This window comes from Artibeus jamaicensis, unplaced genomic scaffold, assembly GCF_021234435.1.
Source record: "Artibeus jamaicensis isolate MK-2021 breed Jamaican fruit bat unplaced genomic scaffold, CSHL_Jam_final contig_233, whole genome shotgun sequence".
Taxonomy (NCBI): domain Eukaryota; kingdom Metazoa; phylum Chordata; class Mammalia; order Chiroptera; family Phyllostomidae; genus Artibeus; species Artibeus jamaicensis.
In genome coordinates, this window is record NW_026521486.1 from 48,020,496 (window position 1) to 48,044,940 (window position 24,445).

A 24,445-nucleotide genomic window follows, 5' to 3' on the forward strand; every position below is an offset into this window, starting at 1 on the left:
AGCGCAGAATAAAATTAGATGGGACTAGAAGTCACTTGTGTGCACTGACAATGAGGGGGAGAGAAATGATCCCAGTGCCCAAATTCCTGTGAGATCAGGTATGGGAGGGACTGCTGAAGCCGCCAGAACTTGGTGTTTGCTTTGGGACTGTAAAGACCACCACAGGGGCCCTAACCTTGTATGTGGAAGAGGTCAGAGCAACAAATCTGGGAACACACACTGATCTGCACAATGCTGAAGGGCCTAGAGCAGTTATGCTCTCTGAAGACACTTCGGTCTCCCCGAGGCAGGGAGAAAACCAAAGAGGCCCTCTGGCCACGGGTGAGGGGTCCACCGAGCCCTCAGGCAGGTGGCTGCCCCTACACCAGGCTCTGCCGACTCGGACCCAACCCAGGGCCCAGAACAGCTGCAGAGAACTAGGAATTTTACAAAGAGTTTGATTTTATTGATATTTAAATATATTAAATATTTTACTGAAATACATGTACATTACCCTCCCCATTCCCTCAGTGGTTACAGTATAAAACCAAGTCCCTGGGCCTCCCATCCACTGACTTCCCCACCAGCTGGTGAGTAAAGGGACAACGGAGCCCGGGTGAGGAGCATGGCTGGCACTGTGGTATGGGCAGCTGGGTGTGGACAGGCCCTTCCCACCTAGCAAGAGGCAGAGACAAGTCACCTGGATTGGGGCCCTCCTACCCTGGTGGCCTTATACCCTCACCCCACCCTGTGGCTCCAAGCAGTCCCTTCCTATGGAGGGATACGGCTGTGGGGCGGGAAGCGGACCTTCTGTCCGGACCCACTAGCCTTTCCCCTCCCTCCTGCCTTGTCTAGTGCAGCGCCTGAAGGCTCGTTTGGTTGGCACGTGGAGACTTCCGATCAGAAACCAGGCCTCTACAGGAGCTACAGTCAGAAAGGGCATGAGGAAGGACCAGAGCGCCACCTTCTCCCAACCCAGCAACTCTGGGACCTTCTTTCCTCTGTCTCTAATCACCTGCAAGACAAAGCAACCTTCAAGCAAAATTCAGGCTAATGACTCTGGCTTAAATAGGTACAGACAGAGAGAGAAACCAAGGCACCAGCTAATTCAGGCCAGAGGCAAGGAGGCTGCCAAGAAAAGGATAAAAAGAAGGCAAAGACAGGAAGGGAATCTAGAGTCCAGCCTCCTAACCTTCCTGCCGGCCCTTTTGGGCTTTATAGGGACTGAGGAGCCAGGAACATGCTAGACTCAGGCTGAAGATTGGGGAAGGCCAACTTTCAGGTTCCCCTTCCCCATCCCCTAGTACCAGTATCTGGGTCCTCAGAGGGACCCCATGCTACCCCTGTCCCAAAGCATACCACGTCCCAGGACACAAGCTGGGGAACCCAGGAAATCCCTGAACCTCAGCCCACCAGATCCCAGACAGTTCAGCCTTGGTCCCCACCCCAGGCAGGGACACAGTCATGCTGCACACATGACCCCCAAATGGCACTTAGGGATTTGGCACAAAAAGGACTCCTCTCCCCAGAAACCCCTCCTCTTGCTACAACACCGAATCCCACTGTTGTGCAACCTGGGCCTCTCTCTACATCCCTTGAAACCGGAAACCCTGCCTTTTCCCAGAAGACAGAGGCCCACAGGAGAGAGGCAGCCTGGGGTGGAGAGCTGAAGACCAGAAGCACAAGGACACACAGCCCCAGAAAACAGACATACCTGTAAAGACAAACACGCACACACACACTGCAGAGACACACAGGCCCTCCCCAGTACCAAAGGCTGGGGAGGACAGGTTTGGGGTCAGGTTTGTCCTCCTCCATGCCCTGGCCCTTTGCTAATTTGGCAATAAAAGGGGTAGGGATGCTCCACGTCCTGTGCCAGCAGACCACAAGAGAGCACTGGGGCAAAGTGACCAGATCCTGACCACCCTGGCCCTCAGGCCAGTCTTGTCCCACCCCTCTCCCTGGCCAGCCTGCTCTCTTTGGCACCTGCAGGTAAACTTCCAGCTCCTGGTCTGACAACTGCACACAAATGCCTGCTGTCTGGCTGGGCATTTTCACAGTACCAGTGAAGCCAGATGCCCCTTTCCCTGGCGCTTTGCAGGAACTGGGGCTAAATCTGAGCTGTTAGAAGTCCCTTCGTTCCCCTTTGGGGACAGATCCTGGGACTAGGATTTGGCAAATGGAAACATTCCCCTGAAATATGGGCAGAGCTGGGTCCCAGGCGCATCGCTCTCCTCTGCCCTGTGCCTAGGAGGGAGAGTTGGCTGGGGGGGGCGGCCCCAGGACCATGCTGGAGATTCAGGCATAGCAAAGGCAAGCATGGAATAGGCACTCTTCCCACCTACCCCAGTCTTTGTACAAAATATTCCCAGGAAAGAGGGAAAGTGAGGGCCCAGCCCTGACCTGTCGCCCAGACAGACAAAGGGCAGGCGTGGCAGACTGCCATTCTCATCTTTCAGGCAGGAGGGCTCCCGCTGCCTTGCTGCTGCCCCCTCCCCTGCTCCCAAAAGCTGGAAGAGAGGAGAGGGAATAGCCCTGTTCCAATTTAAAAAGAAACTCACTGGCAAAAACCCTTTGGTAGCCCCTCGTTGTCCAGCCTGAGGGCAGATGAGCATGGCCCCAGCACAGCGGCCGGGGTGTTCCCTTTTGTGGTCAGCAGGGTCTTGAGGCTCAGTGTCCCTGCCACAAGCTCCGCCCAGCGAGCACAGAGTCCACTCAGATGTCCACCTTGGTCCCTTCAGCTAATTTGTAGCTGGGCCCTGTTAACTGCTGGGGCCCCCATTGAGGAAGTAGGTGGTCATCTCACCCTTGCCCTTCACCTTGACCACCCCTCGACACTCCAGCTGGTAGCCCTTGGCAGCTAGAACCTGGTACAGGTCTGTGGTCACCTAGGGGGTGGAAAGGGAGACTACTTAGCCTGAGATCCTTCCTGCTTTAGATGCTGGCTGCCCTCCCCCAACTCCCACCCAACCACAGCACACTGCCACCCTATCCCTGTCCTAACAACTGCAGAAAGAGACCTAGAGAAGCCCTCTGGACACGGACCTGTCCCAGTCTCCGCCCGCAGTCCCAGTCCCCTCACCTGGATCCGGTCAGGAACCCCAGTGCTGTCCATCCGGCTGGAGACGTTCACCGTGTTCCCCCAGATGTCATACTGTGGCTTCCGGGCCCCAATGACACCTGCCACCACCGGGCCCATGTTTAGTCCTGGGGTGGCAAGAGCAGTGAGACACTGAGATGGGGGGGTTGTCCCAGGGTCAGCCTAGGGAGTCACCCCACTGCTGGCCCCTTTAGAAGAACCCAGAAAAGAGAATGGCAAAGGGACAAGTGTGCAGGTTGTAAAGAATGGTCCTGTCACTTGAGGAGCTCCTGAGTTAAGACAGCTCTGCTGCTACAGTAGCGCACCTACTGAGTGCGCTCTGTGCCAACCACTCTGGTAAGTATTTCCATTAGCATTTTATCCTTGCAACAGCCATAAGAGATAGGTATCATCATCCCTATTTGCAGATAAGTCAAGTGAAACTAAGAGATGTCTGAAGACTTATTAACTAAGCCAGGAAGTGGAACATCCACAATTCAAACCAGTCTGATGCCATGAGCTGTGCCATTAACCACTCCCACCCGCAGTTCCCCTGAGGGGGGGAAGGGCCTCCGGTCAGACCAGTAGACAGGTCCCGCGGTTGACAGAAACCTGGCTATGACTCCCAGGGGCACCACTTCCCAGCTGCTCAGCCTCTGAGAGCAGGTGTTATCTGTAAAAGGGGATGCTGTAAGGACTGAAGTGTGCTCACAGATGTCTAGAACAGTGCCCTCGATGAATGACCTCCGTCCTTCATATCAAACAATACAGTGAGAGAAAGGAAACCCACAGGGTCCTGATGGGGAATGTGTGATGCTGTCCTCCTGCTCCCTTGGGAAACCCTCTAGGCCATGAGGCCCCTCACCAATCTTCATCTGGAAGTTGTTGAAGGAGTGCTCATTGATGTACTTCATCTGCTCCATGAGCCGCATGGCATAGTCAGCGAGGGCAGTGATGTGGGAGCGGCCCACCTGGTCGTAGGTGCTGGCGTTCAGCCCGGAGGCAGCCATGTAGGTGCTACCAATTGTCTTGATCTTCTCTAGCTGCCGGAATCGCTCCTCGCTGATGATCTGGACAGCACAGGGGACTCGGCTATCAAGGCGAAGAGGCCAAATCTGGCCCTGCCCCAGGGCTCAGTCCCTGCCATGCCCTGGCCCACCCACTCCCCACTTTCCTCTCTCAACAGCTAACTCCTTTCAGTGACAGCCTCCCTCCAGCTGCTGCTCTCAGTGCAGGCCTGAGGAGCCAGGACAACAGGCCTCCTTCACTGGGCCACCACTAGAAGCCAGGCCAGGGAGCGAGCAAACAGTGTCATGTGAACTCAACAGCTCACTCACAGAATCCAGAACCACGGAAGGGATAGCAAGCATTAGTGAGTCCAGCCCTCACCTTTCAGGAAACTGCGGCCAGTGGGAGGAAGTGCCTCCGGTCCGGAACAGTGGAAGGCCCATTCCTGGCCTGGGTGTTCAAGACACTTCCTTACATTTTGCTTCTATTTCCTCTACTCAAGGGGACCATGCTTACTTGGCCTCATGGTCACAGACGCTCACCTTCTCCTTCAGTGACCTTCACCTGGCACCTACCCTGACCCCTTCAGATCCTCTTGTTCTTCTCTGCTCCCCAACGATGACTACACAGCCCGCAGGGGGGCTCCCCTCCTTGCTACCTCCCTGCCTCCCCCACCGATCCCCTCCATTCCTGGCCTTCTCAGCCGAAGTTCTCCCCCCTCTGCCAGCACCAGCCAACTGGACAAGCACCTCGTCAAAGTCAGCGATGATCTCGTTGAGCAGCCGCAGGCACTCGACGCCCTCATTGTTTGCCTCCAGCTCCACATAGAACTCAGAGAAGTTGGCAATGGAGGCGAACATGACAGCCACACACTCACACGACTGATAGTAGAGCTCATCGTTCCGCCGCTCCCGGGCCAGAAAGTGGGCAGCCACATCCTTGGGCAGAATATTGTGCAGCAGCCGCCGGTTGTATGCCTGGAGCTCCTCCATCTCCTCCTTCTCCCCCGTTGCCTGCGGACACCACACCCGTCACCCACTGCCCAACACTCACAAGGGGTGGGGACAGCAACCAACGCCTAGAGAAGGGCATCAGGGGGAACCACGTGGAAGAAGAAAGGCATGGACAGAGGAGGCCTCAAGAACAAGCAAAGCAGTGAAGGGGGCTAGGACAGGGACAGAGACAAGGCACAGGGCCAGGGTGGGCTTGGGGCGGCCAGAGCCTTGGCCAGCTAACAAGATGCACTTCCAGCTAGCCCAGGGTCTGCTTCCAAAATCCTGCTTCCCTCCCCTGCACAACCAGTCACCTGGAGTTTCCAGAGGAAGTCGAGGCGGGCAGTCGATTCCACCTGCTGAGCATGCAGATACAGCGCCAGCGCAAACACCAGCAGAATCACAGGGGTCATGTATTTGAGTGCCACCCTCCCTGAAGCTGGGCTGCAGGTACGCAGAGGCACGCTCAGTGTCTGAAGGAGGCACTGGCAGCCCTGCCCTCCGCCGCCTCAGAGCCCTCACTCACCAGTCCAGCCCATCAAAGGTTTCATTGGAAGAAGCCCTGGCAGGAAGACACGAGAGACAACGTCATCAGTTCTGATACCGAGAGGGGGAGTGAGAGACAGAGACTGCACTTGCTGACCACATACTATAAACAGACACTGGGCCAGCGCTTTGCTCGTATTCACTCACTAAGATCAGAGGTTCTACTCCTGGCTCCTCTACTTACCAGCTGTGTGACTCGGAATAAGTTGCTTAACTGTCCAAGCCTGTTTCCTCATCAATACAGGAAGAATCAGATCTCAGTAATGTACACACAAGGCTTAGCACAGCGCCTGACATGCAGTCAGCCTTCAGCAGTAGTAGCTACCATCACCTTCTCCACTACCCTGGGCTACAGGTGGCACTGTCATTTTACAGAGGAGGAAGTTCAGGCTCAGAAAAGACAATTCACCTGTCCAAGGCCACACAGCTAGTGAGTGGCAGAGTAGGGGCTCAAACCCGGTGGACTCCAGAGGCTTTTTCAACTACGCAAGCTATGGCCACATACGACAAGGGGCGGGGTTTTACAGAGGAGAGGCTGGTGTGGCGTCCCAGGCAAAGCCCTCAAGGAGGAGCCAGGGGTTTTGGTTCCTAGCCAGGGCTCTGCCACCCAGCAGCTGTGGGACCTACCAGAGTGGATATGAAAGCATCATGCAAATTCAAAAGGGAATTTTTTTAAACGTCTAGACTAAAGACACAGGGACTTCCCAGGACTGGTGTTTCCTTGGGGTGACAATTTGGGGTCTTATGCGGGGCGCTCCACTGCTACCTCCATTCCCCCCACGAGTGAGTGGTGACATTCCAAGGTCACAAGGGGCCTGGGCTCAGAGAGGCCTCTGGGAGATGAGAGGGCCCAAGGGGGGACTTACAAGCCATGGACGCCAAGCAGCAGATCATAGTTGTCAAAGATGGTGGCTGGGGGGCCCAGGAGAAGCAGCACCAAATAGACGAGCCCCAGGACAACGATCATGGCCAACTTCCCAATGCTACTGATGTGCAAGAAGACAGAGCTGGCCAACAGACTCAGCAGCACGTTCCCGATGAAGTACTGGGGGCGACAGCAGAGGCAGTGTTGGGGGAAGGCAGAAAATGATGTGCCCCTGTGCAGAGAGCCCTACACTCCCCTGCCTGACCCAGGCTCCCCTGCACGACCCCAAACCTGAACCCCTCCACCCTCCACAGTCAGCCACTATGGCACACAAGGGTCCCGGCCGCTCTGGTTGCTCCGAGAGTTGGCAACTGTGGTGAGGCCCTGGGTCTCCAGTGCCCATCAGTGGGCCTGGCACAGGGGGGTCAATAACTGGTGCTGATCAGGAGCCCCGCCCCCCACCCTGCCTGAACACTGCTTGGACACCTCGGGGAAGCTGCAGCTGGGCGCGGTGCCCTCACACAGGGGAGCATCCAGGCCCAGAGAGTAATTGAGCTGCTGCAGGTGGCAGGCGGTGATGTCGGCAGGTGTTAAATTCAGCATCTGGGCTGCGCAGGTCCGAATGGGGGTGTGATTACAGGTGAACTGCAGAGGTGAGGAGAGGTATATCAGAGTAACCAAGGAAGGGAGGGGTTACAAAGGCCATGCCCAGGCACCTGACACCCCAGGAGCCCCAGTTCTCACTGAGGGATGACAAGAGGTGGGGGAATCAAGGAGGAAGGAAGACTGGAGTTGACTTCACCCCCTTTTCGGGGAGAACCGGCTCCCTGCAGGCAGGAAATGTGCCTTTCTCAGCTCTGTACCCCGGCACCCAGAGCAGTGCTTGACACACGGGAGGGATGGACCTTTACCATGTTGGCAATGGCAGAGGTGAACACAAGCAGGACCGAAAAGATGCCAACCGCCGTGCTGTGGGCCCTGGAGCGGACAATGCTGCGTGACAGCCGTTGCAGGGCCTCAGGGAAAAGCTGGAGATGGGCGAGAGATGAGCTGGAGGCGGAATCGGCCAGGGGCTAAGACCAGCCTCCCCGCCCCACATGCCCAGGCCAGACCCAGCCTGCCCTCCTGCAGAGGTCCTGGAAGGCCCCTACTCACAGAGCCACAGGAGTACAGGGCGCAGGTCAGCACAGTGATCAGCAGCAGCAGGAAGGTCGCAGCATAGATCCCAAGCATCAGCGTTGAGCTGGGGCAGAAGAGGGCCCGAGAAAATGTTACTCTGGAAAACCTGGGTGGCCTTGTCCAGCTCCCCACTCCCCAGAAGGGCAGGGCTCAGGCTCCAGGGACTGTGGGCTTATGTGGGTGTTTAGAAAGGTCCTTGGAAGTGCTGGAAGGAAGAGAGGCTGAGCAAGGAGGGGCAGGGCTCTCACTGTGGGAAGACGAGGAGCTGGATGAAGCAGATGAAGCAGAAGACCAACAGGGCACAGGCCACGTAAGCTCCAAAACGGGGATCCACCTTCCGTGAGTACTGAGGGAGAGGAAGCTGAGCTGCACTGGGCTTTGCCCTGGGGAGGCAAGAGCTGCCGGGGCCTCAGGGGGAGAAACAGTTGGCCGGATGGATAGGAATCCCCAATGCGCCCTGTGGTCACTGCCCCATTGCCCCCAAACCCTCTCCCATTCCCTCACCTGTGCTCAGACTTCCCTGCCTGGACCCACCTCCTCCCCTGGCCCTGCTCCTTCTGCCCAGGCATCCTCCAAACCTTCTTTTCAAGATCTTCTCTCTGGAAGGTGAGCAAGAACCGGCGCACGTGGTCCTTGCGCAGCTGGTCGATGCTGCGGGCATCGATGGCACGGCCCAGGAATTCGTCCACCTCATCCTCGGGATTCAGGGCATCTTGCGCGCCCCGGCTGAGGGCAGAGGACATGGCTTCACCAGGCACATGAGCACAGCCAAGTAAGAGGAATGAGAAGGGAAGGGTGTGGGCAGCACCCGAAGAGAGAAGCAGAGCAAGACCGTCTCCCATGTAACACATCTCAGGTCCAGGAGAAGTGGGGAACTCTGCCCCCCACAACCCTATCCCAGTTGCAAATGCCTGCACACCCTCTTTTCCCCCCTCAGGAACCCGACTTACTTGTCTTTGCTGGAATCATCAATGCCCTAGAGAAAGGGACAGAGTGTGCGAGTGAGGTGAAAGCAGTCTGCCCTGCTCCCCCACCCCGACCCTGTGCTCCGACGAAAAGAAGGCATTCACAGAGATGGCAGCCACAAGGAAGGCAGAAGAGGGAAGGGGGACACAGAGCATTAAGGGAGACAAGAACTTGAGACGCAGGTCCCGGGGCTGTGGGCTCTCACCATCTGGCGGAAAGCCTTGGAGTCCTTGGTCCGGGAGAAGGCGCGGTCGGGCACCCAGCGCGGCACCAGCCCTTCCATGGAGTTGGCCCGGGTCCGCTGCAGCTTGGCCAGCATGGCCTTCTCCTCCTTCTGTGTGGACAGCATGGGTACAGGCTCAGAAAAGGGGCCCGGAGGAGGCCTCTTCCTGCAACCCTCTCTCGTCCTTCTCCCAGCCTGTCCCTCCCCTCACCCACCCTGACCCGCCCTGGCCTGACCCGTTTCTGGCTGGTGCCCAGAATGAGGAAGGTCTCAATGTGCTGCTCCTTGAGGTAGGCGTTGCGCTCGCCGCCATGGCCCGGCTCCACCTCGTAGTCCCCGTTCAGGTACTGCAGAGTGGCCCGAGTAATGTGGATGCGACTGCAGGGCACAGCAGAGTGAGACCTGGGCTCTCCCACAGGGCTCCCACCCTCACCGCCCAGACCCCACGCTCACCCGGCTCGGCCCCCCGCCTCCATGTGGTTGGCCAGAGTCACGTCATTGGACCACACATCGAACTGCCATTTCCGCAAGCCAAGGACACCGCAGTGCACGCGCCCGCTGTGGATGCCCACGCGCATGTTCACGTTCACACCTGTCACCTCGCGCACCAGCCTGGGAGGAGGCAGCTTCGGCTCAGCTCCGGGCACGGTCTTCCCCATTTCCAACCGAGAGCCCTGGCCCTCCACTCCCCCTGGAGCCAGGTGGGCAAGGACAGACCCACAGGCAGGAACAGGAGCACAGCCTTGGCTGGATGTGGGCAGAAGGCCACATGGTGCTCCAGGACAAATGTTCAAGGACCGTGTCTGCCCACAGGGCCCCAAGGCATCTGTGGGACTGAGCCAGGAGCGGAGGCGTGGCTCTTCTCCCCACGGGCCTGTTCAGCGGGCCTTCTCTCCAGCCCTTGACCCGGGCTGCCCTCACCCCATTCCCACTGGCTGCAGGCTCAGGTACGCAGGGGCTTTACAGGGGCTGAGGAAAGATCCATCCTCTTCCCCAGTGACAGGTCTCGAAGACAAAGAAATTGGCCAATACTAAGGAAAGACACCAAGGACATATGGAAGAGCCGGAGCACTGTGAGGCACCCTCAGTTCTAGGAAGCCTACCGGGGGGAGCAATGCTTACGAGATGGCCTCAATCATGTCCACCCCCATCTCCACACAGCAGTGGGCGTGGTCTGCCCGGGCCTCCGGCAGCCCTGACACGCAGTAGTAACAGTCCCCTAAGATCTTGATCCGCAAGCAGTGGTTTTCCTGAGGGGAGAGAGTTGGGGGAGAATCACCTCACTCTCTTGCCCACCCTACCTGGCCCACCACCTTCACTGCTGACTCCATCTGCCCCCAACCGCCCAGCTGCCACACTGAGGCTGGGCCCCCAAGCCCCAGCACCCTTACCGCGGCCAGCTTGTCAAATCGGGCAAAGAGCTCATTCAGGGTCATGACCAGCTCCTGTGCGGTGCACTGGGACGCTAGGCTGGTGAAACCCTCAATGTCTGCAAACAGGATGCTGTGGACGATGGCAGGAGATGGAAGGTGTCACGTGGCCTTCGAAGACTCCCAGATCCTGCACTTTCCCTGGCACCCTCCCGCCCCACCATACCTGACATTGTCGTGCTTCTGGATGTAGATCTTGTGGAACATCATGTCTTCTTTCTTCGTGTTGATGTCTTCTTTCATCTCCATGGCAACGTGCTGGGGCAACACGGACAGCAGCAGCCTCTCCTAGACCAGTGGTTTCAATAGGGCATCGCTGTTCTCTTGTCACGTTTCAGTCCCTCCTGGCGCCTCCACATCCCCAGAGCCCTCCCAGACCTTCCTGGAGATCTGAGCCTCCCTTCTGGACTATGGCCTGACCCTCCTCCACTACAGCGCTCAGCAGGTGGACATCCCACTTGTCTCTGACCAACTCCTATTCAACCGCCTCTCAGAGGTGCTCCCACCTCAGTCAGGACAGAAACACCACTGTCACAGGGCCTCCAAGACACTCAACCAAGGAACTGTTCTCCCTGATTCTGTGGAGCTGTAGGAGGCTGCAGATCCAACCTGCACGTTATTTGGGGCGAGGTGGGGGAAAGCCACCTCAGGGAGAGCAGCCCACCTGCTGCCGATTCTCATGCTGCAGGTGCAGCCGGGCTTGGATGTAACCACGAGTCTCCTGAAAGGCCTGGCGCTGAGACACCTCCGCTGGGTAGTGCGTGCAGATGCCGATGACATTGGTGCAGAGAAACAGCAGCATGTTGGCACCGAGCTGCAGGAGGTGGCAGAGGTGGACGGTGACCACCCTGCCCATGCACAGGCACGACTAGCCAGATTTCTGTAGATGAACTCCTTTGCAGAGGATGCCAGGATCCTGCACCATCAGTCCCCAACTGTCCCCGCCCCTGCAGTATACCTACCCTACACCACCCCCCAAGACTCTAGCTCCCTTCCTGGATCACTCCGAGGCTAGAAGTGAGATCTTCTCACAGCTCCTGGGAGCAGAAGCACCAACCAGGCCCAGGCGGGTCACAGGCCTGTGCCTAGCACACTATGGCTTCCTGCCCCACAAACACCTGAGACCAAAGACAAATGCTGCTGTTTCTGTGTGCGGCTCTCCTTGCAGGTCAGTGCCCCAGAGACCTGGGCTCTCCGTCCTCCAGTGAGTGCCCAGGACAAACCATCTCATCTCTGGGACTCTGTCTGCTCATAGAGAACCTGGAGAGGAAGCACAGGAAGATCTCCAGGGCCCCTCCCTACCCTATTATATTAATAGATATAATTATTATTATTATTACTATTACTGGAGCCAATTTGTTTGTTGCCTACAAGGTATCTAGATTCCATACACACATCTTCTATAAATTAACAAATATATTTCTTACAACTCTATGAAATAAGTAACACTGTATCTCATTTTAAAGGTGAGGGACTCAGGCCCAGAGAAGCTAAGTAACTTGCCCAAGATCACACAGCTAGCAGTGACTGGTGTGGGACTTGAGTCCAGGACAGTCAGACTCCAAACTGTCAGTTTTGACCCTACTGTACAGTACATTCCAGGTGTCCGAGGTTCCCATTCACTCCACTTACCCAAGGTCTTGAGGCCCCGCCTTGGAGCCCAGGCTGGGGAGTCATCGATTCTACAGACACAAAGAACCCTTCCTAACTGGGCTAGGGTGCCACCACACCCAGGCACCCCAACACTCGGCCCAGCCAGGCCCCGAGACCTGGGACCCTGATCCCACAATATGTTCAGCCCTGATTCAGCATCAGCATCCGCATCCCACTAACTGGAGAACAAGTTTAAAGGGAACCAGCCTCAGGGCTTCTGGAAATCCAGGGGTTAACCTGGCATTTGTGGCTCCACCCAAGTTGGCTGGGGCAGGGCTCTGGTTTGGGGAGAAGGGAGGGAAAGAGCACCAACTGGAAGCCAGGAGTTCTGGGCTCTGCCCACAAGCATAACTAGTCCTGCGAACTGGGCAGGTCAGTTTACCTCTGGGACCTCAGCTTCGCTTTTCCTGGGTAAGACGGAGGGGTCTGGCTGACCCCGGAGCCATATCCAGCTCTGACCCTCCAGCACTGGCCTCCCGGTCTCCCTTCCAAGTCCAGCTCACAAGGCCCCCCTCCCAGCAGCAGGGGTGAAAAGGGGGGTACACTATCTCCCTCAGGGGTTTCTAAGAATAGCCCCCAGTGGGGGAGAAGGAAAGGGGGGGCAAACCAAGCAACTTCCCTTCCTGGCCTCAGGAGCCCAAGAGGAAAATGTGAGTCATGGTAGAGGGAAGGGGAAGGGGGCCGAGAGACTGAAATAGATCTGTACACAGACCCCTATCGGACTGTGAGAAAAAAATGGACAGCAGGGCACTGTAGGAGCCTCCAGGCTGAGCAGAATTAACTGAGCGAAACTCTCAGTGTGTCTGAATGAGTGGAGACTAACGGCTCCTTCCTGTGAGTGTGAGTGAGGCTGGATCTGGGAAGGGGCTGCCCATGGAGCCTAGAGAGGAGGCCACGTCGCCACCCCACCCAGAACCCAGCTGGGCCCCGGGCAGGGGCGGTTTGCTCAGAGAGGAGGCAGGGGCGCCCTGGCCCTGGAGACCAGCACAGGGGCAGGTCCGACCTTCTCTACTCATCCCAAGAACGAGCCTGCTGGGACCCACTGGGTGAGGCTGCAGCCAGGCGTCCCTGGGGAGGCAGGAGGCTGGCAGGGCCCTGGTCTCCATGGGACTGTACCTCCCAGTCAGGCACTAGGCCTGGTTCTAGGCACCACGCCAACTGAGGGCAGGGAAGAGACACCCGCCCAGCCCGGGCCAGCTGGAGAGGATCGGGGTACAGGGGAGGCACCACCTCCAAGCTCTTCCTTCCCCAGAAGGGCAGTCCAAGTTCAAAGCCCAGTTGGACAGCTACCCTGGAGTGGAGTGGGGGGCTAGCCAGGGCAGAAGAACCTGGCCCTTTAAGAGGTCTGACAGCGCCCTGCAGGCACATGCTTCACAAACAAAAGGGCTATAAAGTTACTTCTAAAGAAGTACATTCTGTTCCGGGAGCACAGGCTAGGCAGGGAAGGGCATCAGGCCAGAGCACCCAGCTTCTCACTCTGGGAGCCCCAGGTAACTTCTTCTTTGTGGGTGGGGCAAGGGTGAACTACAGGCCACGAGCCCTGGAAAAGGCAGAGGCTGGCTCCCTGAAACCTTGAGCAAGACAGGGGATGGCATCCTCTAAACCAAGGCTCCGATGGCAGGATCATGAGGTGTGCTGGTTGGGGTCCGTGCCTACAGCAGCCCCCGAAGGGTCGCCTGGGCAAGGCAGCCTGGCTCAGCTACCTGAGCCGGGGACAGCATGAGGTGGCAGACTCCACAAGCTGATGTCTCTCAGAAAGGAAGTTCCCACGTGCCCTTCAGTGGGCATCAACCCCTACACATTCCACACACCTCCCTGCTTAGGTGAGACAGCTGCCCTGCCCTGTCGGTTAGATTTGCCATGAGAGAGGGTGGGGCCCTAACAGCAACATCCTGAGGTAGATACTATTTTTATCCTAGTTTTATAGACTGGGAAACTAAGGCTGGGAGAGGCGAGGCCAGTCGTTTAGGGTCTCACGGGGGAGAACAGCTCACGGGACAGCCAGGTGCTCCTGCAGCCAAGCCTTTGTTTCTCACTCAACGCCACTCTGCCAAGCCCCTCCTCACACACTGCTCAGGCCTCAGAGGCGGCCCAGCCCAGGCAGAGGAACTTCAGGCAGGGCTGCCAGACCTCTGGTGCCCAGTGGGCGAGGGCAGGATGAGATCAGATCCTCCCTGACACCCCTCTTCTACGGTCTAACCCCACTCAAAGCACTTCCCGCCCAGGAGAGAACGGACCCCACTCCTCACCTTCCCTGCCCTCTCAAAGATACCTGTGGTCCAGGAGAGAGGCCACCTCTCCCTGCTAACTCCATCTAAAACCTGCTCCGTCCCTCCAGATCACCACCTAGAGCTACTTTTCAGGCACCAGGGCCTGAGTCCCAAATATCAACTTGGGGCCAGACTTGTCGAGGCCTGGATGGTGGCCAACACTGTCCTCTGGGCCTGAACACCACAGGGCCACCTCCAGCCCTACATTATGTCACTATAGGCGACACTACACTATTTTAAGAGCCTCAGGCCAAAGAGCTGGAGACTGTGGCTCATGGTGAGGATACAGGCTTGGGTCCCGGAGGTCTCCCTCCCGTCAACAGTGTCCTCTGGCCCAGACCCCAAGTGGAGGCCAGGCCCCAAACTTGGGCCTCCCATCACTTGCCCCTCCTCCCAGGCACAGCACTAAGTATCCTCGCACGGCCCAGTCACCACGAACTATCAGACCCGCCTCATTGCCAGTCTGGTGCCCCCATGCCCCCCGCCCTAAGCACCCACCTGCTTCCAGAGGAAGGCATCACCACGGTTGAGTTGCCAGGCCAAGATCAAATGCAGGGTGGAAAGGCCCAGGCCACTGAAGACAGCTGCCCGCATGCGGATGGGGAGGAGCGTGTAGGTGATGTAGACAAAGAACAGGGGGCACCAAAGGCCTGTGGATGGACTGTGGGGGTTGGCTGCCAGGGCGCCCCCAACCTGAACAGCTGCCAGGATGCCCAGCACCACGTAGCTCACCACCCACATGGAGTCCTGGCGGAAGCTGTGCCGGTTACACACCACCATGAGCACCACGAAGAGGATGGCGGCGCAGGCCAGCAGGGCCACATAGGCAGTCTGCGGGCGGGCCGGTGCGGCGTGGAAGGCCAGCAGCACAGCCATGAGCAGCACGAGCACCGCCATCAGCAGCGTGAGGCTGCTCTGGTTCATCTGGAAGAAGTACCGCTGGTACAGGCGCTCCAGCTTGGCGGAGCGGAACTGCTTGGACTGGAACACCTGCACCAGACGGCGCCAGCAGGATCGCCCGCTTCTGGGTGCTGCATCGGGCGACGCCTCAGCCACCCCACCTGCTGTTGCTGTCTCAGTGTCCTCAAAGCCCAGGGCCACAGCCCGCAGCCCCAGCTCAGTGCCCTTGCCCGGGCCGCCCCTCCGGATGAAGGCCTCGTCCTGCCAGGGGCACCGAGGTGGGGCGGCAGGAGTGGGGCTGGGCGGCTGTGCGTCCTGGAGGCAGCTCATGTAGCGGGGCGCACAGAAGCCACTGGTCTGGGTCCTGTGACGAGGGCGCTTCTGCCCATTGCGTTCACCCCAGGCTGTCTTGCGTTCATCCACTTTGGGGACCAGAAGGCCACTGAACCATGACATGCTGCAGGCAGGAAAGGAATGAGAGGGTATCAATGCCACCACCACGGCTTGCCACCACTAGCAGCTATTATTAACTGAGCACTTCCCATTGCCAAGTTTAGCACTTCAGACACATCACCCTCATAAAATGACTCTGTGGAAGACAACGGTATCCCCACCAAACAGTTAAGGAAATTGAGACAGAGGGAGGTGAGGTAACCTGCCCGCCATCAAGCAGCCACATGGGTGTGAGGACCCAGATTCTCACCCAGGTATCTGATTCCTAAGCAGCAAACTCAAACACTCACCTCTCCCCTAAAAAGCACTGGTGATTTCTTGGTGCTTACAAACCCAAGTGCCCGCACCAATGAGCAAAGCCATTGGTCTGGGGGAGTGCACACCCTGGCACAGAGGCAAACACCAGCCCCGATGAGGAAATTGTTGGCCCTGGCATCCCAGTGGGGCCTGTTCTGATTTTTCAACAGAGGCTGAAAACAAATACGCAGATTTTAACGAGACAGCTCCTGATTTTTAAATGTTGGCAAGTCATTCACAAATTTCAACGCTGCAAGCCAAATAAATTGAGTCTATGGAATGGATCTGGCCTGTCAGCTGCCAGTTGGTGACCTCTGTACAAAAGGGAATCTTTCCACATCCTTCCCCATCACGCTCACACACACACTCACACAACTCACACTCCACTCCACTAACTTCGACTTCTCCCCCAGGTCACAGCTTACATGGAACTTCCTCAGGAAAGATGTCCCAGCTAAGTTTGGTCCCCTGTTTACCCTCCCTACATTTCCTCCACGGGACTTATCACAATTATAATTAAATCATCCTTTGTTTAATGTGTCTCTGCCCTTCTGACTATATATAGATTGTATCTATTTGGCTCAGTGCTTTACCCTCAGCACCAAGCACTAAACTTGGCTCCTAGTAGGGAATCAATAAATTTATGTTGAGAAGATAGAAAGCTCAAGGGCTTTGGAATAGAGCACCATACATGAAATAATAATAATAATAATAATGGCGATCCTATGATTCTTCATCTTTCTCACTGCACTACGGCCCTCCCAGCCTCTGCGCTGGCCCCCAGTACACCATGCGCAGCCTGAGACCTTGCTGCGTGCTGCTCCCTCCACCTGGAACACGAGTTCCTCCAGGTCACAGCTCAAATGCCCCCTTATCGTGAGCTTTCCCTGGCGACTCTATGAAAATAGCCACCCCTATCCTGGAGCTCCTATCTCTCTTCCTAGTATTTTGCTTTATTTTTCTCCACAGCACTCATCGACAACAGCCATTCGGTGTATTATTCTTATTTGCTCATTGTCTGCATCTCCTAACTGGAATGTCAACTTCCTGAAGGCAAGGATTTTGGCCTGTGTTGCTCACTGCAACCTTCCCAGGGTCTAAATAAATGCTCGTCGAGCAAATGGATGGGCGGATGGGTGGATAATACTGCCATGCATTTCTCTGTGCTGTCATCTTTGGAGGTCCTTTCACATGCCCAGCTCCATCTGATGTTTACCCCAAAACCCTGTGAAGCACCTGAGGCACAGGACAGATTGGACAGGAGAACAAAACCGAACGGAGGCCCACTGCAGTTTTACACGGCTGGCCCGAGTTACGGATGTTGCGAGTAACCACATCTGCCCCGGAGCTCAGGGCCTCTGGAGTGAAGCGCCTTAACCCGTGCGAGGCTCCCCGACACCAACCTCACTGTGCCTCCTAGCTAAGCCCAGCTCCAGAGACGTCATACTGGATGCCTGTGTCCCCACCCAGGCTACCCTGCTCCATGCCCACAGGGCACCCTGAGGGGCTCCTTATATAACTGTACTTTTATCTACAGTTAGCAGCACTGACATTTGTACTCACTAGGGGACAAGGGGAGACTACCCAGTGCTCGCCCTAGGTGGTCACAGGACCATTTGGCCAGACACGGGAGCGATGTTCCAAGCAGCCACGCAGGGGCTCGTGGAGTGGAACGCACACTGGGATCTCTCTGCACGGAGAAAACCCCCACGCCTGGTTCGCCCTCAGCCGAGTTTTCCCGGCATCCCTTCTCCTATGTCCCACAGAGCAGCTGGCCCTTCAGACTCCTTAATATGAACGACACCATATGGGGAGGGAAGATCAGGAACCCAAGACTCTGACCAGGCTGCCATTCGCAAAAAGGTCACCAAAGAAAGCTGGGCTCTTCAAAATACTTGATTAGAAGCATGGTCTTTAGAGAGAGACCAGGTTTCAAACCTTACTGTGAGTATCTGTTATCTTCAGAACCTGGGACAAGTGACTTAACCTCCCGGAGCCCGTCACCTCACCTGTGACGTGGGAAGAGCGATCATCGTGAGGAAAGGCTAACAGAACCTGTCACATGCTACACACTCAGCAGTTCTCCCACCCGCACCACTCTGACCCCAAAACTCTGCTGGTATCCAAGAGACCGAAAGACAGAAAAGTCACGAGCAAGACACCTGCCTCCCCAGCCAGTCAGACGCCTGGTCCTATCAGTCCCTGTGCCCTGGCTGTCAGTGTCCAGAGCTGCTGGAGACAGAGCCCAGTGTGCACAGATTTCCCACTCCACCCCAGGACATTTTGCCTCAGCCTCCCCCACTTACCAGGCCCCTGACCTGTTACTGCCCCAGCCAGCACCACTGGCCCAGACCTCTGTTCCCAAAGGACCTGCTTCTGGCCGTGTTCCCAGTTCCCTGGAAGCACATCCTAGCATCTGGCTCGTACCCACAGAGGAAAGGGCAGACGCGGTCCACGGGACCACATGACCCTCCCAAGAATACTCAGACTCCCACACAGGGACAGCTTCAGAGCTCTGTAATTGTCCAACCAACTATGACCATCCCATCCCAGGCTCCACTCCAGGCAGGGTCCATCTTGGAGAACTCACCCCATAACCTGCTGATATGGCAGTGGACAGGGGAGGGCACTGTTCAATGCCACAAAACCTCCCTTGATGGTCCTCCAACCCTCCTTGTCTAGGAACCCACCACTGTGAACCACAGACCACCTCCCTCTTCCCAAGACAGACTCCCAAGCTTGTGCCAATGGTCTCCTCCTCCCCTGGCCTCCTGTACCTTCACTCTGAACAGATCTGCTGCTCCAGGCACCATGGGCTCCCACAGCCAGAGCCACGTCCATTTGGCCTGGCAGACTGAGGCCCAGGGCCCCCCATACCTCAAGTCTCTTCCAAACCCTGCTCGTCCAGCCAGAAACCCAAAGTCTGAAGCAGGCCCAGGCCCAGCCACACTTTGGCTCTGTCCACCGCTTTGCCCAACCCCTCTCCAGAGCTCCTCTGCCCCTGCCCTCTTTGGCAAAAAAGAGGCTGCAGGGGGGTTAATACAACTTCAGAAAAGTTCATGGCAGAAGGCACTGCCCAAGCAGGGCCCTCCCATGCCAGCACCACCCACCATGCTGGGACATGGGCCTCAATTCCAGGCCTTTCCAGATGTACAGGAGCCTCCCCAGGGCCTGTATCTGGAGGTTCAACATTACCTTCTCCTTGGTCCACCCCAACCACAGAAGCCCCATCAGGCTGCTTCACCTCGGAAGGGACACTCTGGAAAGGGAAGGTATGAGGAAAGAGTCCCACCGCCTCATCCACTCTAGCTTTGCAGTTAAGGCCCCAGAGCCGGCTATTCAGTCTGCCCCGCTGCTCACCCTGCAGGGGCCCGGACAGCACCCCTCCCTTTCATTCCCAGGGGCTGCGCGGGGAGAGGACGGGGACTCCTGCAGACAGATGCATCCCTCCCTCCGCCGAGGCTGCCTTACCTTTCCCGAGACACAAATCACACTCCACCCCAAATTTGGAGGCTCGCCCCACTGCAAAAACCTCAAGACAGCGCAACCCGAAGTGCACGCCTTTCCCTGGGGTAGGGGTCAGTGCCAGGCGAGAATCTGCTCGGAGTGGAGGAGCGACCGGTGCGGCGGCGACTGAGGGCCGGGAGCCTTGAGCCCCCACCTCCGCCCGGACCGCCCTGGGCCAGCCCGGGTGGCCTCGGGCTTCCCCCTAGACACTCTCAAGAATCCCCATCCCCGCTTCCGCGCCCCACCGAGGAACTCCGGGAGTCGGGAGGGAGTGCTCCAGCCGCGCCGAACGCCCGCTGCCCACTCCCTGGGCGCGTCTCACCTGCCGGCCAGGGTCGGCGCCTCCCCGGAGCCCCCGCCCCGCCGCCCCAGCGGGCTCCGGCCGGCCGTGCGGCCGCCCCGCGGTCCTGCTCCGCGCCCGCGCGTCCCGGCCGTCCCTCGCGCCGTCCGCCGCCCGCACGGCCCGCGCCCCCTCCCTGCTGTCCAGCGCAGCCGCCCTCTACCCCGGATCCAGAAGTCCCCTCCCCGCCGGCTCTCGGACTGCGCGCCTTAAAGGCACAAGCTCCTTTTGTCTGGGCACCCCTCCCCCTCCCCAGACGCGCGGCGGGGCGGCCCACTGCTCTCCCCAGGAACAGGGCAAGGGTGGGGGAGACTAAAGGAGGCCACCCCTCCCTCTATACGCCCCCTCCTCTCCTCCGGCAGCTCCCTCCCCCAGTCTTGGCGAAAACAAGCGGCCACTGTTCTGGGAGCGAGACCCTGGGGGGAGGGGGCCGTCCACCCGGCTCCCAGCTCCCTCCCTCCCTCCTTCCTCCCCGCCCCGGACTGCATTCTCCAGCCTTCCCCTCCCACCTTTGCCCCTGGGGTCTCCCAGCGCGCCGGGTTCTACCCGCGCGCCGCAATTACCCGGGCGGGGCACGCGGAGAGTCTTCTTCCTTCCCAGCCGGGACCCCTGGGGCTGATCCGGTGCCTAGCGCCCACCCCTCACCCTTCACCCCTCACCCCTCCCTTCCCCCACCCCCCGCTCTGCCATCTACGGCCCTGCTCCCTCCCTCGGGAACTCTGTTTAATAATTAATTAAGATTTCATTCCACAAGGCGCCAGGTGTGTGCCGCCTGCTTCCCCACGCACCCCTTTTTTCCTCCTCCCCCAGCTCTCTGGGGCATCAGCCGCGACGCGAACTCACCGCACCCAGAGCCCAGAAGGGGGACTGAGGGAAGGGGCACTCTCCACCCTACCCGCGGCCCCACAGTCTCTGGGGACTTCTCCCGGGCACTTGCCACCTCGCACAGCCCTCCCCCGGCACCTTTTTACGGAAAGGGTAGTAGTGCTTCTCTGCTGAGGTGGGGGTGAAGGGGGACGCATTGCTGAGCGCACGAACGGAAAGTTGTTTGGGACTTTAAATCCCACGTTTCCAAGCACGGAGGGGCAATCCAAGCTACCTGGGTGATGGGACAATCTCTTGGAAGCTGCTTTAACCCTCTGAGGGTTACACCAGAAAGGGGAAAAGGGCTAATTCCCAGGATGTAGGTGAGTCTGACTCGTCAGAGTGGATGCCATGTCTCCAGAGCTGGGGAGCGGGCAGCTTGCCCGGCACCCCTTGAGGATCACCTCTGCCCTCTCAACCAGGCCCGTACCTCCTCCCCTTTGGCAGCCCCTTCCCTACCTAAGGTCTTACAACCTACACATCTCAAGCTGCTCCCTCCTCAGACACCGCCTACATTCTTGTCCTTCAAGGCCCAACTCTTGCCCAAGCCCCATCCCCACTGGAATTACTAAGCCCAGGACAGAGCTTGAGGCAAGGAACAGAGGGAAAAAATTGAGAAAATGAATTTCCATTACTTATCAGGCATATACAATTGCATACTGTATACCCTGGGTAAAACCGTCACTTACTCTCTTGGAGACTCATCTATAAAATGGGGCTGAGACTACTGCCTTGGCTTTCTTACAGGATTTTGATGATCAGCTAGAAAAGTGTTGGTTAAAATGTTTAGAAATGAGATAGGGACCGTTTATCTCAAAAGCCTGGCTTGTAATTTGACCTTTGGGGTTTTGTTTTTTTTTGTTTGTTTTTTTTGGGGGGGGCCTGACTTCGTCCTTGGAGTAGCCAGTGCTCTCGCCACTATTAAAATTTCCTCTCCAACCTGAATCTAGTATCTGCCAGTTACCTCTCAGAATAATATGCTTATGGGGGAAATGTAAAGGACAATTCAGGAAAACAAAGGTGTGCATTGTGAAGTTTTATATTTTGGAATGGACAGCTTTGTCCTTTGTTGTATTTCGGAATGAAAAACAAATTTGGACACCAACCAGGTAAGCTGGAGAAATATTTTAAGGGTCCACCTCTGGGCTTTAAGTCACACTGGTGTGTTAGTCCTGCCTCCTGGAGGCCATTTCCGGTTACAGAAGGACACAGCCACCTTCTACACCTTGCACAGAAGGTCTGTGTCTACCACTACAGACTGTGCAGGTCTTAAACATGATTCTAGTCTCTTGCGTCATAGATAGTGCTAGGCACATTAGAAATAATCATTTACTCTTTACATGTATAGGATATTAGGGCAGAAGGGATCATAAAAATGGTCTAATTCAGCTGCTCTACTTTTAGTCACTATAATAGGAAGCACTTATATAGCATATCGTGTATGCCAACTACTCTTCTAAGCCCTTCTGATTCTCAGAACAACTTCGTGATCCCGTTATCATCATCCTCACCTTAGAGATGTGAAAGGTGAGGCACAGAGAGGTTCGATCGCTTCTCTAAGGTCAGAGAGGAACTAGTAGATCCAGATTTTGAACGCCTGCAGTCTCGCTTCAGAGTCTGTGTTCATAACCACGATGCTGCACTAACTACAGAAAACCGAGCCCCTGTGATGGGAAGTGACGTGCCCAGGCCACACAGCTGGTTGGGAATAACAGAAGTAGGAGCAAGACTCACAGCCACTGACCCCCACTCATTGCTCTCTCCACTCTGCCTCACTATGACATATCCGTGCATATCACAGACACAGAGAGTGCCAGGCCTTCCCTGTGACTCCTCGGGAGCACGGATGTTCTGCTGCTGGTGGGTAGGCTTTATCCACATTCCATGCGGACGTTCAGAAAGAACCTCCTTATCCCAGGATGGAAGAGAAACAGCAAGGCAGGGATCAATGGGAAGGTTTTCAGTCTGACCAAAAAGAAGAAAAGAAGAGAGGGAGAGGCAGTGGGCACGAACTGTTTCTATTTCTCCAACTCTGACTTGGTCTCAAATGAACAGGTTATTTTCTCTAATACAGACCACAGTCACAGAGTGATGTACTCTCAACGTCTCGTTTTCCGGAAGAGGAAATTCCTACAAGGACAGGGGACTGTATGTAAATGCAAGTTCCATATAGCCATAAGTGTATCTGGACCGCACTCTGAAATATCTAGCCTTGGAAACACCCTGTAATGTAGCAGATGGACGGGCTTGAGTCTCCTGAGCCTCATTTGGGAAACAGCTAAGTGAGCCTCTGCCTACTCCCTTTTACAAAGCAAGGATTCCTTTTACAGTGCACATAACCATTCCCTAACTTTTCTTTCTTAAAGATCAGATTTCTGCCAATTACATTTTCTGAAAGTAAGAACGATGTGTAAGACAGCCCACATTCATTCAATCCAGCAAATACACCCTGTCTACTTCACCACCCCTAACATGACCGCTGCTCCCACTGCCGCCCAGGGACTCTTGGCTTCCTCTGGGCCCCAGGGGTGGAGGAAGCCTTGGCCACCACCAGCCTCACAGCCACTTACACCCGCAGCAATGGAACCACTGACTAAACTCCAGAGGGATACAAACTTCCCTCCTTGTTCCTTGGTTCCACATCCATTCTGTCCACAAATATTCATAAGTAGTTGAATATTCATGAATGTGCCTACTACATTCCAGGTACTGTTCTATTAATAGGTGCTCGGGATGCAGAAATTGAACACAGACAGGCCCCCTAGTCTGTTGGGGTGATAGTTGATGGTGACAAGTGCAATGATGACAATTAGAAATGAGGATGGATAGAAAGTGACTGGGAGAGAAACACAGGCTGGGTTGTCCAAAGGCCTCTCTGAGGAAGTGACATTTACGTAGAGACCTAAATGACAAGGAATCAGTCATGCAAAGAATCTGAGTAAAGAGCATACCAGGCAGAAAGGACAGTTCATGCAAAAGTCCTAAAGCAACAGGAAGCTCACCGTGTTCCAAGAAAGAGAAAGTCCAGGAGGCTGAAGCCTTGTGTGCCGCAGGAAGCAAGTACAAGGTGAGGCCAGAGAGGGGGGCATGCCCTAGAGCACCGCTCACAGGCCGGGGTAAGGAAGGGATTTGGATTTCATTCAAAGTGTGATGAAAAGGCTTCGGAAGATGTTAAGCTCCGAAGTTACATGATCTGGTGTATAGTTTTAAAAGATCATGTTGGCTACTGGGTGGAGAGTAAATCTAGGGATCAAGAAATGCAAGAGAAACCACTTAGGAAGCTACTATAATGGTGCAGGTAGAAAGAGGTTTGACGAGGATGGTAATAGTGAACCGAGAAGTGGAAGGACTTGGGAAATATTTTGGAGTTGGAGTAGCCTAATGACTGGCCTTTGTTCCCTCTGCATGGTTTATCTGTATCAAATAATTATCAAAAACTAACAAATATTTATCTAGCACCTACTATATGCCAGGCACTGTGCTAGGCACTAGAAGTTACGGTCCAGAGAAGACAGACCCCACCTCCTCCCACCCTACTGCCATAGGAAGCTCTAAGTTGGGGGAGCTCCTGCCCATCCCACCCCATTTTCAGGGCTGGAGGCACACCCTTCACCCCACCCCTGCAGTCTACTCCAGTGCTGAGCTGGGGTTGACGGGTGTCTAAGGAGTGTTTACAGCTGGAAAATTGATGCCATAAAAGTAAGAGTCCAAAGTTCTCCCAAGATCTCAGAGCAAAAACCAGGGGAGCCCAAGGGCTCCTACACTGGGGACAGCCAGGGCCACAAGGACAAATGAAACCTGTTGGTTGCCATACTACTGCTCATCCTTCTCTGGGTCCCCGGTGTTCTGCCTGCCAGAGTGCTGGTCAAGGCAGACTTCCTCCACTTTCTCTAC

The 24,445-nt window shown here is 56.3% G+C and overlaps 1 protein-coding gene across 3 annotated transcripts; it reads right to left on the reverse strand.

Moving 5' to 3' along the window:
- Positions 1–419: 419 nt before the first annotated feature.
- Positions 420–20,275, reverse strand: ADCY6 (adenylate cyclase 6). Of its 3 annotated transcripts, none has more exons than XM_037135790.2 (22): positions 20,251–20,275; positions 14,689–15,547; positions 10,932–11,081; positions 10,434–10,555; positions 10,229–10,340; positions 9,960–10,087; positions 9,291–9,449; positions 9,074–9,215; positions 8,820–8,948; positions 8,599–8,624; positions 8,227–8,374; positions 7,897–7,994; positions 7,625–7,712; positions 7,381–7,497; positions 6,956–7,114; positions 6,471–6,649; positions 5,585–5,620; positions 5,373–5,502; positions 4,816–5,079; positions 3,924–4,128; positions 3,062–3,186; positions 420–2,867 (listed from the first exon to the last, which is right to left on the reverse strand). In XM_037135790.2, the coding sequence occupies exons 2-22, from the start codon at positions 15,544–15,546 to the stop codon at positions 2,742–2,744; spliced, it is 3,501 nt and encodes a 1,166-aa protein (XP_036991685.2). In that variant the 5' UTR covers position 15,547; positions 20,251–20,275; the 3' UTR covers positions 420–2,741. The 3 variants fall into 3 exon arrangements, with proteins under 3 accessions (XP_036991685.2, XP_053517632.1, XP_036991667.2); XM_053661657.1 differs by lacking the exon at positions 20,251–20,275 and adding an exon at positions 19,851–19,873; XM_037135772.2 differs by lacking the exon at positions 20,251–20,275 and adding an exon at positions 19,670–19,801.
- Positions 20,276–24,445: the final 4,170 nt, after the last annotated feature.